General features: G+C 37.2%; 1 protein-coding gene across 3 annotated transcripts in view; it reads right to left on the reverse strand.

Annotated features, from left to right (window-relative positions):
• LOC145684208 (mitochondrial protein C2orf69 homolog) overlaps positions 1 to 12940 on the reverse strand; it is a 124368-nt gene that overhangs the window by 23059 nt on the left and 88369 nt on the right. For 2 of the 3 annotated variants that reach the window (XM_081756270.1, XM_081756271.1), the window contains exon 5: positions 1364 to 1426. The exons of the other annotated variant lie outside the window; for it this stretch is intronic. In XM_081756270.1, the coding sequence (XP_081612396.1) occupies positions 1364 to 1426 (63 nt within the window). The remainder of the gene's footprint in view (positions 1 to 1363; positions 1427 to 12940) is intronic. 3 annotated transcript variants of the gene reach the window in all.

A 12940-nucleotide genomic window follows, 5' to 3' on the forward strand; every position in this document is an offset into this window, starting at 1 on the left:
GCGTAAATAAAGGGGGCAAGCCATCAGGGGTCCTCAAATCATGAAGTGGGACATAGAAAGGGGCTCCACACCACGCTGTCTGCGGGAAGGCCCCCAAACGTTTAGTTTCGCTACTGGCGCAAGTTATACAAATGAAACATTATTACAACGCTTATTTTATTCCCTTATAAAAAACAGCCATCATTTTTCCAAATACTATGTGTTTAAAATGCTCATAAAATGCTTCGTGTGGAGTGTTGTAGTGTATGGGGCAGAAACGTGGACATTACGTAAAGGTGACGAAAATCTACTGGAAGCCTTCGAAATGTGGGTGTGGAGAAGAATGGAAAGAATTAGTTGGGTCGAGCGGAAAACGAATGAGAGAGTGTTAGAAATGGTGGGTGAAAAAAGAACACTTTTAGATATTATTAGGAAGAGGAAGAGAAACTGGTTGGGACATTGCCTAAGAAGAGATTGTATCATGAGGGACGTCCTAGAGGGTATGGTGGAGGGAAAGAGAGGGAGGGGGCGAAGGAGACTACAATTAATGGATGATATTAAAACAGAAAGATCATACGCGAAGACGAAAAGGTTAGCGGAGGACCGTGGAGCATGGAAGCTTCTCAGCTGCTGCAAGTGACGTGCCAATAAAGGCAGAATACCTATGATGATGATGATGTGTTTAAGACTTACAAGAAATACAAGACTGTTTGTAATCTAGTGATAATACTTGATTTTACTATGGAATATATAATTTCATACACTAAATTAACAAAACACACAATAGATGGCGGTTTTCATTTCTTACTGGCGATACATTATTATTTATGCTCCTCGAAAATTAATTTAGAATTTGCACTTTAACTACTGAAACAAAACACTTTAAGCAATCTGGAATAAATTTACAGCTTGACATGAATTTGCACTACTGAAATACAAATTGCATTCAAAAGGTCGATTTTCTTCTTCTCGATGTCTGCTCTTGCAAAATATACTATTATTTGAAAGGCGCCAAACTTTGACAACACTATAAAGATTAAGCACATGTGCACAAAGTTCTTGCAGAATCCTTCAATATCCCGATGTTATTTCTTTGTCAAGCTGCAAATATACCTATTTTATTCTGCAGTAAATTTTTACAAAGTTCATGAACCACATGTTATTTAAAACGTATGATATATTATTACACAATATTTATTTGAACTGAAATACGTTTACTGAGACAAATTCTCATAAATTTCACAAAAATTCTTTTAAAAAAATGAACCCTGTTTACCTTTATAATAGAGCAGTTTAAATATTTACACATACGTCGCACTAAAATATTTCAGAACTGTCATTAAAATATTTTGTACACAAAAAATACATCACTTAATTCACTTGCCTGTTATGGTCCCCTTCGGTAGTAAGAAAGCCCATGAATGACGCTAGCTTAGGAGTAGTTGATCTAGTCGGAAGGAACCATGGTGTATAATCAGTACATTGGCCAAAACGCAGTTTACAAATAATGGGAGCTTTCCCAACACACATACACTAACTTCTTACTTCTAACAAGTTAACACTAAAAAGCAGTGGCGACTCTTCGGAGAAGTGAACTGTAAAAATTGAAATGTTATCGCTGTGGGCGGGGAAGGAAGACTCGCCTCTGTACTAATTCTGTATACAAAACTGGAACATCGGGTGAGCTTTCTTCTCTTCGCTGGTGGCGATAGGATTTTGATTTTTGCCGGTATGACTATCCTCTAGAGCCGCCACTGCTATAAAGTGGCTATAAAGTCTAAAGCCAATGGTTGGATGACATCACCCAGTTGGTAGGTTGGATGGGCACTACGCTCACGATACCTCGATCCCGTGAACCTTACCAATTGGACGAATTTTAAAGTTTGGATTTTTCACGTGTTAAAATGAAATTCTAAAAACAAGATTGAACGTTACACAAGGTGTGCTAAGGAGAATGGCGGCAGACGTGTGAAGCATTTCCCATTAAGACGCTGTGCTCTTCTTTCACTGACTTAAGACTTTATAGCCACCCTATATATATATCATCAAGTGGAATCAAGAACTTAGATGTTAAGATACACTTTCAAAATATGTGTTAAATGAAATCAAATTATTCAATAACACAAGAGAATTAAACAACATTTTTTCGTCAACGACTCTTTTAGAAGAAATTTTCGTCGTGTTTTTTCATTTTTTTCGACGATCGTTTCACTAGTTAGTTCCTAGTATCCTTAGGAGGCACACTTACACATTAGATAACCATCTTATGTGTTAATGAACTCCTAAAGATATTAGTGCAACAAATAGAGAAACGAATTAGCAAATCTACATGTTATGGCAATAGCTAATCCATGACTGTGATAGCTTTACTTCATCGCACCCGGAGTTTAAAAATTGCGAAATTAGTACTTGTGTAGATTTCTATGACAACAAAAGCATAATAAGCTGAGTGGGTACGTAGTCTGCTATATCACTATAACAACATAAGAATAAAAACAAGAGATGTTTGGAACTCGAGCAATATTTAACACGTATGACAGTTATTACCTTGGTCACAGGAATTTTGCCACGAGTATCTAACTAGAATATCTAGTAATTTGTCTTTTTATAACTTATTAGTAACATTTTTTTTTTTTTTTTTTTAGGTTGTTAATTGGGAGCTCCTTATACTGTATGTTCATGAAGTATGATTTGCAAAACCAATGAGCCATACGTTATTCACGTATTAACATACTAATACGCGTAATAACGTATCAACATACTCTACTTAAGCCTACATAAGTACTAATTCAGGTATCTCTCTACCTTAAGTACAATGAAATAAAGGCTATTTGTGTCACTGATTGCCTACTGCCGTAGCACACACACAAAAATACATGGCGTTACATAAATGTGTCATAATATTTTGGGGACAGATTCCTCACACCAAAATAAGAAGAAAAAAAAAGTTCATATGGACATCTGCTCAAAAGTGGATAGTTTCGGAGTTATAGTGTGCCAAAAACGCGGAATAATTAAACATTCATAGCTCTACTACTATGGGACCTATCGTAGTCCAGTCAAGACATTACTGAGGAACTAGTATGTAAACTATCCGAATATCCATGTTTAAGGTTAGTGTAAAGGGACAAGTTTTGCCGATAGATGTCACGACAATCTTCGTATCACTCCCATGTATTTTTTACCTTTCACGAAAATTTACAATTTCTTTTACAAATTTCAACCTAGAGAGTTCAAATTTTTTAGAGATGGATCTTCATAATCTATCAAAGGGAACAATCCGTGCCGATTTTTTATTTAGAATTTTGTTCATTGTTGAAATTGCTTGATTGTTGAAATGGTTATCTAAATCTTTAACAATGGAACTGTTTCAACAATAAAGAAAATTCTAAATAAAAAATCGGCACGGATTGTTCCCTTTGATAGGTTATGAAGATTCTTCTATAAAAAATTTGAACTCTCTAGATTGAAATTTGTAAAAGAAATTGTAAATTTTCGTGAAAGGTAAAAAATACATGGGAGTGATACGAAGATTGTAGTGACATCTATCGGCAAAACTTGTCCCTTCACACTAACCTTAAGAATGCTCCAGTATTTGCACACCAATTTTTGGAGAGGGAGGTGGAGAGTGATCAAGTACTCCAAAACAGCTTCTTTAAAAATGATTGTGAAAGTATCGGAGGTTCTGAAAGATGGATACATGGACAGTTCACATACCAGTTGGTCTGTGATGTCTTGACCCGACTGCGATAGGTCTCATAGTAGTGGAGCTATGAACTTTTAAAGTTCACTTATTTCATGTTTTCGGCATCCTATAACTCCGAAACCATCCACTTTTGACCACAGGTCTACATGAACTTTTTTCTTATTTTGATGTGAAGAATCTGTTCTCAAAATTATGTGACACATTTACGTAACACCCTGTATAATCTATTCCTAGGTGACCTAGCTGAAATTAACTCACTTCGTATCTTTTCTAGTTTTTTTTTTTTTTTTTTTTTTTTTTCAAACACGTTGCAATTACCACAAATTTAATTTCTCTGCAAATTTTAAAAACATCTACATTATCATCTATGGTTTTGATTCCGTTTGATCTAGCGTTATCTTTCTAGCTATAAATTTTATTAAGAAAAAACAAACTAAACTCAGCTCTTGTTCCTTTAAACAACAGTTTATTTATCACAACTCTTTATCAGCAATATAAATCAGTAAATAAACTAACACAACACAATCATCATTTAACTATTTTATATGTGTATCAGCTGAGCGTTACTCTACAATTGTTATGTCTTTAACAACGTTTTTACTAGCCTTTGAAAACTTTTACTCTGAAGTAACAAAAAGATGTCGTACTAAGCTACTAATAACATTAACTATATCGAATCTATTTCGTTGAAAAATACTTTTCTATAATGATGAGGGGAGGAGGAGGGGGAGGAAGATTAACTTTAGTTTACAAATCATATTTATTGCCTGCATCATACTTGCGGAGAACTATCCATTTCAAGTTCTACTGTCTGCAAGTACATTGCTCTATCTTAGTCATATCACCCTGTCTGGATTCTGCATTCTTTAGTGTTCTACCGGGCTCACTGGTAGAAAACTGCTAACTTTAATTTAGGAAGTCACTTCTGAAAAAAAATCTACAACACAGACATAAAGATAATTCTTGATTAAACTTCTATTGTATGAGGTGTGGGACCTTTCGATACGGTGTTCGACACGAGAAACGGAGGGCCAGACATAACCAAAATGTAAGGTATATACTAGAAATCTATCTAGGTATTACAACTTTTACCGCAGGCCAATAAGTCACATTTGCTATTCTAAGGGAAAATAAATTTGCATCACGAGAATAAAGCCTGGACATGATCTTTTATTTAGACAAATACTAGTTCATTGTCACCTTCCCAAAATTTTCTACCCCTCGATCAAAATTCCTGTTCTGATATATCTTTATAATATTCGCTTCGCTGTTATATACTATTAATTCCATCATATTTAATTCTAACAAAGAATTGTGGGAGTTCATACAGACAAACAACAAAAAATTCAATACTTCTCTGTTATGAAATATAATTTAAAATTTCGTAAAATGCAATCATCTGCACATAGTCTTAACGAGACACAAAATTAAGCTTTCCTGTCAGGGAAGGTATTTCTATTATAGAGACAGAAATAAATTTTCACGAACAAACGAACTCCAATAGTCCTTTTCATTTATTCGAATTCCAGATAAAACCACAAGCAATCTACAGGAGAAATGATATATATTTGCACAGAGAAATGCAGAATTCAAGCATCTGATAGAAACAAAGTACATATGGAACCAGTGTGTAAAATAAATAAATAAAACTATACAATATGGCTTATAATACGCCAGCCATTTTGGATATGAACTGAAAAACACCTTCAAACCTTCCTTCCGAGTTAGATCGAGTCGTCGTGTCTCCCTCGTAGTTTGTAACAGTGTATCGTTGGTCATTCATATTGTAACTCAGATTTTTGATGCTGTACATTCTGGTGTAAGAAACTGTTGTGAAAGATTTTGTATTCTGCAATCAACCCAATCTATCTGTTTCTTTAATACTTGCTTTTTTACATTTTTGCCTCTCCTTTTCCTTTTTCTATCTTCAGTTATGCCTTTTTGCGCTTTCTTCCTTTTAATGTTTGAAAACTAGCTTACCTAAACTTACTTTTATACCGAAATTTCCAGATTCAGACGCGTCATATTGCTTTTCTACAAAATAAAAGGTACAGGGTCATTACACTAAACTTTCTCCGAATCAGAAAATTGTTATTACCAACATATTTATAGTACACGAATTTCCGACGGGACAGCACTGAAATTGGAACGCATTATGATAGTTCGGATTCCAGGGAAGCAATATATCAATAAACAACACCAAAATCTATATACGTGGGTCAGTCAAAAAGTTAGTTGCACTCCTTCGTATATGTTTTCGGGCGAAGGCTATTTTGATGAATGTGTGGCAACACTGTAGATATATAGCTGTACGGTGTGACGCAGCGGTTTTCACAAGGCAAGTGGAGGTGTTCTGATAATCAGTCATAAAAATGTCTCGATAGCTGCAAGTACGTCCAAATTGGAAATGCGTGCACTGATTCGTTTTTTTGTGGGCAAAAAGGTGTAACTGCTCTGAAATTTTTTGGCAGTGTGTATGGTATGGTGAAAGTGCAATGCATGAAATGTATGGTGAAAATGTAATGTCACGTCAAGATATTTCGAAGTGGTGCAACGTACGGATGTACAGATATTGACGATGCTGAGGGATGAGTTTAGGTGGGATCACCCTCCTTACAGCCCAGACCTTTCACCGTGTGACTTCCATGTGTTTGGTCCAATGAAAGACGGACTTTCAAAGCGACGATACCATTCGGATGACGAGGTGAAAGCTGCAGCCCAAGAATGGTTATCGGGCTCTGGACAGGATTTCTTTGCAGAAGGCATAGAAAAACTTGTACCACACCTCGACAAATGCTTAAAAAACGGAGGTAATTACGTTGAAAAGTAGACTGTAAATGGAACTTTACGATACAAATAAAGTTATTATAAAACGTCTATCCTGTTTTATTTTCTTAAGCAGTGCAACTAACTTTTTGACTAACCCTCGTATATACCAAAATGAACGTGACTATGTTTGTGACTTAGAACCACTCGACCGATCTCGATCAAATTTTCAACATTGATGAGGTTCGAGCCTGGGACGGTATATATATATCATTTCACCTTGACGGTGCAACTTAGGGGAGGGGGAGGATATATATATATGATCGAAAATGACGGATATCATTGTCGAATTTATAGTTTTCGGGGTCGCTGAGACGAACAATGACGCTTCCGTGTCGTTTAAATAGAAATTCAGCCCCCATTAGTACTCCTAAGGGCGGAATGGTGACGTAAAAATAACTGAAAATGACCAATATCAGTGACGAATTCATAGTTATTGACGCCCCTAAGTTGATTTGTGACAGTTTTGGTGCCCTTTATGTCCAAAATGAAATGAGGCTCTATGGAAAGTGGTGCAGTCGTTCCCACTCTAATTCTTCAATTTTGTGTCTTATTTGCGTGCTGAGTGAGGGGGGGGGGGCATTATTGTCAAGAAGAAGAGACCAGGTAGCTTATCCCTGAAGATGAGATCAGGTTCCTTTATATAAGCGACGTAGTCCCCTACCAAATGGTGATGATGTGAAGAGAGTGCTAAATAGCCAGAGCCCTGATTTTTTGCAAAGGGTTTGGGCAAATTTGGTGCAACGGTGAGACAAATGCCTGAATCTCAATGAGGATTATGTACAGAGATGAGAAAGGCCGCACATACACATGTACGTATAGATTACAAATGTATCTTAAAAAGTAAATATTTTACAGCTTAGCGAAACTTATATATTGAACGAGCCAGTACTTTTAGTCCGTCCGTCCGTTACTTCACACGATGACTCCTCAACGAAAACTAATTTTTGAAATGGAATGAAATCTTTAAGTTTTACGTCCCACGGTTATGCCGGTTAGGCTAAAGGAGACGGTGATGATGAGTGAAATGGTGGAATTAAGAAAGTGGGAGGAAGCGGGAGAACCCCGAGAAAACCCACGAGCACGGTGTTTGTCCACCACTAAGTCCACACGGCGCGAGCTGAGATCGAACCAGGGACCCCAAGTACCGGAGGTAAACGCTTTACCACTGAGCCACCGCGCCCCCCAACTTATTTTTGAATTCTGCTTTATACAATAGGGCGATTATCTTAACTGAGTTCGGTAATGAAGTCAATTCGTTTGCATCTTTACGGGTAACGATGACTTTAACAGTGGTTATCCATAACCCGTTTAAAAACTATAAGTGCTATGCAACTATAGGTTCTATGCAACCTATACATTACCCAAGATATGTGGGTTGCCTGTAATAAAAGGATATACAGCTTTTCTTACTGCAAAATGTCCCTCCGAAAATCCCATACAAGGAATCGCGTGATTCTCTTTACTGTCTTTAGCAGAATTATTTAATAGCAATTCGGAGATACTACTTGGGTCACTTCCTTGTCTTGAAGTTCTTCACTAACACTCAAAACAATTGGGGAGAGCGTAACGAAGATCTTTAACCATGTTGAGAATCCTTTTCCAAATAACACACTGATTAACTGACTGTTTTGCGAACTGTCATTCATGTGCTATCATGCATGAAGAAATCATATTTTGAATATTCAAAATACGGTTTTCTTATGGAATCAAAGGCTACAGCCCAATAGCTTATTTGGTAACTGTCAAATATATTTTACTAATATTCTTCCTAACGAAAATTAAACCAGACAATGTAACTGACGGGTAATAATATTTGAAATTAAAGCTACTAAACATACAAGGTATTTCAAAATGAATATCAGGGTTTTAAGGCTCCGTAGTATTTATTATATTTAACGAACAATTATAAACAATACATTACATGCAAGAGCAATTCAAACAGTTTTTGATTCAAGTGTTCAATGTGAGAACCATTCGTCAAACGGCATACATCGAGTAGATACGTGAGTTCTTCCCAAACCTTGATCAGTGTGTTTGGAGTAATTGTTGCAATAATTGCTTGAATCCTCTTTCTTAAATTTCTCAACCTTCTTAAAATTCTCCACATAGACATCACTGGAATAGCTAATGCACGACTAGCTTTCCGAACTGATTTCTTGGGGCTAGCCGTGAAAGACGCTCTCATTCGTTCAACACGTTCTTCCGTCACTCTTGATAGTCCCGTATTCTTCCCTTTGCACAGACAGCCGTACAATCTACGGATGTTATTATCACTTGGTGGATTGCAATTGAACTTAATACGGAAAGCACGTTACACTGTTAAGTACAGATCCAGGTTTTGCAAAATGTAAAACACAAAAAGCTTTCTGCTCATTAATCGCCATCTTTGCTACTAGTGCTTTCTAACGGCAGACAGAGAAAACAGTGCATGCGCATGCGTGCGTACAAAACTGTTTGAATTGCTCTTTCCTTTTATGCATTATTTATATTACTAAGTTAATTGTAATAAATACTACAAAGTCTTAAAACCACCCCGAAATTCATTTTCAAACACCCTGTGCTATTCTACAGGCACATATTATTAAATTGAGAAAAAAAGACAACTTCGAGTCCATAATACTGTTCCCAATTCCTGTTTTCGATCTTCTCGCAGCAATATAACCATGTCAATACGATATTCTTTCAATAAATAAATAAACAGAAATAAAAACCCTAAAAGCTACTTATCATTATAACATAACATGTTTATAGAAACCATATTACGAGGGGAAGTCAAAAAGTAAAGGGACTTGAGAAAAGGTACATTATTCTAGTGATAGAAAACTGAAACATACATTATTTTTCTACATAATCTCCTTTCACTTCAACGCACTCTTCCCAACGTTTCACAAGTTTTTTTTTTTCCGTCGGGAAAAAAGTGTTTTGGTTGCACCTGTAACCAATTTTGCACCGCATCAATGACTAGCTGATGGTTGACGTTTAAATTTATTAACTTCTGGTGATGATGGGTGTTTCCGAACTATGCTCGCAGCCGTAATTTCCGGTTCGTGACTATGTACCCAAGTTCCATCTACAGTAACAATTTGCTGTAAAAATCCATCTCCCTCGTGACGATAAGGGGCCAAATGTTTAAGAGAGATGTCCAATCTTTGTGCTTTATGCTTCGCAATAAATAGTTGTCACCATACTGCGCTTGCATTTGACGAATAATTTCCGCAGATTTAACACCTTCCGCAAACAAAAAGCGAATCACTACCCTCATTTCCTCCTTGGTGCAGATCGACAATGAAGCTGTCATGTTTAACGGTCTGCTACACTCCAACGACTAACGCGGGAATAAGAGTGACACGTTGCATAGAAAGAAGTGTTGCAGATGACACTAATGCAGCGCTGGATACTAGCAGTGTTACCAAATCATAGTGGGAGAAATTGCAGGTCCCCTTACTTTTTGACTTCTCCTCGTATAGAGTATTTTCTGATGGCAGAATTAACTCTTGATTTGTACTATAATACAGTAATTTGTTTTGATGTTTTACTACAGAATGTTTGTGAAAAATGAAACAAGACTACAGCTAAGGCAATGAAAACACAAGACTGGCCACGTTATAACAAAAGGTTCTTCTGATTGGGAATTTGAACATAACATCTGAATCTTTACCTGAAGTAGTTTAAACAGAAGACTAGTATGAATTTAAACCAAAGCACTGTCCTTTTCAGTTAATTTCAGGGTACATCAACTTATAAACATTAGATGCTTTTCTACTCATTTCTGTCTATTGTTCTGTTAAAAAAATCAACACGTAAGTATTTCGTGTGTTAGTATCCGCATTTACTGCTAGATTTATCCCATGCCGCTATCGTTTATAGCGGCAGCAAATCTGATTTGTATTCATCTGTCATTCTATTCCCAGGCAGGTTATTTTTACTGAAAGTCTTCATATCACTAAACTCGAATGACACATTCTGACAATTAAACATTGAACTCCCTTCTTTATTTACTCTTTATTCAGTCCTAACTAAAACTACGAGGCGCATCCAGAAAGTGATTTTCCCACGTTAGCTGAGAAACCGCATGTTGCGCGAAGCGACTGCGTGCACGCGAGAGAGTAATGTCCTAACATGGCGCATGCGCCAGCGGAACTTCCCTAGTGCTCTCAGTAGCGTCTGGCAGTGGTTGAAGATGGACGTTCCTATTTCAGCTCCTGCCACGTGTTAAGTGCGGGCAGTGATAAAGTTTTTGAATGCACAAGAGATAGCGCTGATTGAAATCTATCGTCAGCTGTGCCAGGTCTACGGGCCTAACGTCATGAGCAAGCAGTTCCCGCAGATTTCCCGCTCCTTATTGCACACCATTGTTACAGAGCGCCTGTTGTTTAAGAAGTTTGTGGCAGGTGGGTGCCGAAGCAACTGACTCCAGAACACACAGCAAGGCGCATGGGGCACTGACATTTTTGTAACGATACAGCTGACGATGGATTTCAATCGGCGCTATGCCCTGTGCATTCAAAAACTTTATCACTGCTCGCACTTCACATGCGGCGGGAGCAGGAATAGAAACGTCCATCTTCAACCACTGTCACGACGCTACTGACAGCACTAGGGAAGTTTCGCTGGCGCATGCGCTATGCTAGGACCTTACTCTCTCACGTGCACGCAGTCGCTTCGCGCAACATATCGTTTCCTAGCTATGGGACGTGTGAGGAAGTTACCTCGTATATAAGATAGTCCTATAGTTTAACGTGTAATTGGAACCAAGCCCTCATGTAAAACATGGAAACTGGAAGAATGTGTACTAGCAATCATATTCCCTCATTTGCTGATGTAGCAAAATGCTCAAAAGATAATCAAAATTACCGGCACCTGAAACCGAAATCAGGACTTCTGTATGAGAGTTTTAGTACACATTGGTCTAAAATTTCTCCGTTTCGGAGATATACAATGGTCCTTCACATTTAATCCAACTTTACATACGTTCCCAACTTAACAGAATATAACAGAACATGGTTATTACCTTTATCTACACAATTCCACATATGTATATACAGTCAGCGACAAAAGTTCTTTCCGTTTGATGAAATTAGTTCCGTAAATAACTTCAGAATGGAAGGATAATTTGAGTACAGTTTTCAGTAAAATAAAAAGAATGTAATTTTCTATACGTTACCACTACCGTTATTCCCAAAATATCAGCCATACCACCGTTATTCTCAAAATAAATTTTACCAAACGGTAAGAGCTTTTGTCGCGGACTGTACAATCAATTAAAAATTGTACCACTTAACAACAGTTTAATGAACTCTGTGACTAATTAACTCGAATAGCCCTAGCATTAAAGATATACAGTACCATATACACCATAGAAAAAAATCAAAAGATGATTAATATGTAATTTGTACCAGTAACCATGAACAATGACAGAATTAATAATAATAAAAAAGATCACTCCTGGAAATTAGAAACCCGATTTTCCTCTTGTCACGTTGTTGCAATATCAACTGACATTTTAGTACTACGACAAGTCTTCTGTATTCAAGTATTTGTATATTCTGCACGTTAAAACTTTTCCAACCAAAATATTCAACCATGCGAATTGCTCCTATAAATTACTAGCAGACAGCTGGTCAGCTAGTTTCAGGAATGAAGTGCTAAAATAATATCAGCTTGTCTAGAAAGTATTGAGCCTTTGGAAGTCAAAATCGAAATTGTATTTATTGTGACTTGAGTATAATATTATGAACCCACATATGTACCATTTTATTCGATGACATTCTACTATTCTTCTGGCAACACCATAGCCCCATCGATATAGAACTAATTTCTGGGGTTTCCTGCCAAAGACTGTGATGCATGGTTTTCACAGGCTTCCTTTGAAACTAACTTAACATCGTTCAAAGAGTGATACAGAGACCGAAGTAGATTAAAGTTTGACGGTGCTAAATCCGAGCTATACGATGGATGCAATAAAACTTTTTAGTAGAAGTTCTCGCATTTTCTGGCGGGTTGTTAAAGATATATATGTGGCCCGGCGTTGTCAGTGTGGTATACGAAACACTTTTTGTCGATCAGTTCCGGCATTTTCTTTTGAATTGCCAGGTGTACTTGCCCTAAGTGTCGACAGTGTTAAGTTTGAGTCCCGGCGGTAGCAGCTCGCGTTGCGTAATGCCGTTCTAATTTCATCAAACGCACAACATAACCTTCCTAAGTGTCATTGTGGGCTTTGCCACAGACTATGAAGCTTTTCCTTGCTTCGACCCGATCTTTTTCGCACATTGTTGCAGGTTATCCACTTTACACCTCGGAAATAGCTCGAATTCGTTATATTTCAGTAGAGATAAACAGTTGACGAAATAAATGTTTTTGCGTCAGATCATGTGACATCCAAACTTCGAGTTTCTTTTTCTAGCTAACTTTTTCCAAGTGGTTTTA

The sequence above is a fragment of the Thermobia domestica genome, chromosome 4 (assembly GCF_964235325.1).
Source record: "Thermobia domestica chromosome 4, izTheDome1.hap1.1, whole genome shotgun sequence".
In the NCBI taxonomy this organism is placed as follows: Eukaryota; Metazoa; Arthropoda; class Insecta; order Zygentoma; family Lepismatidae; genus Thermobia; species Thermobia domestica.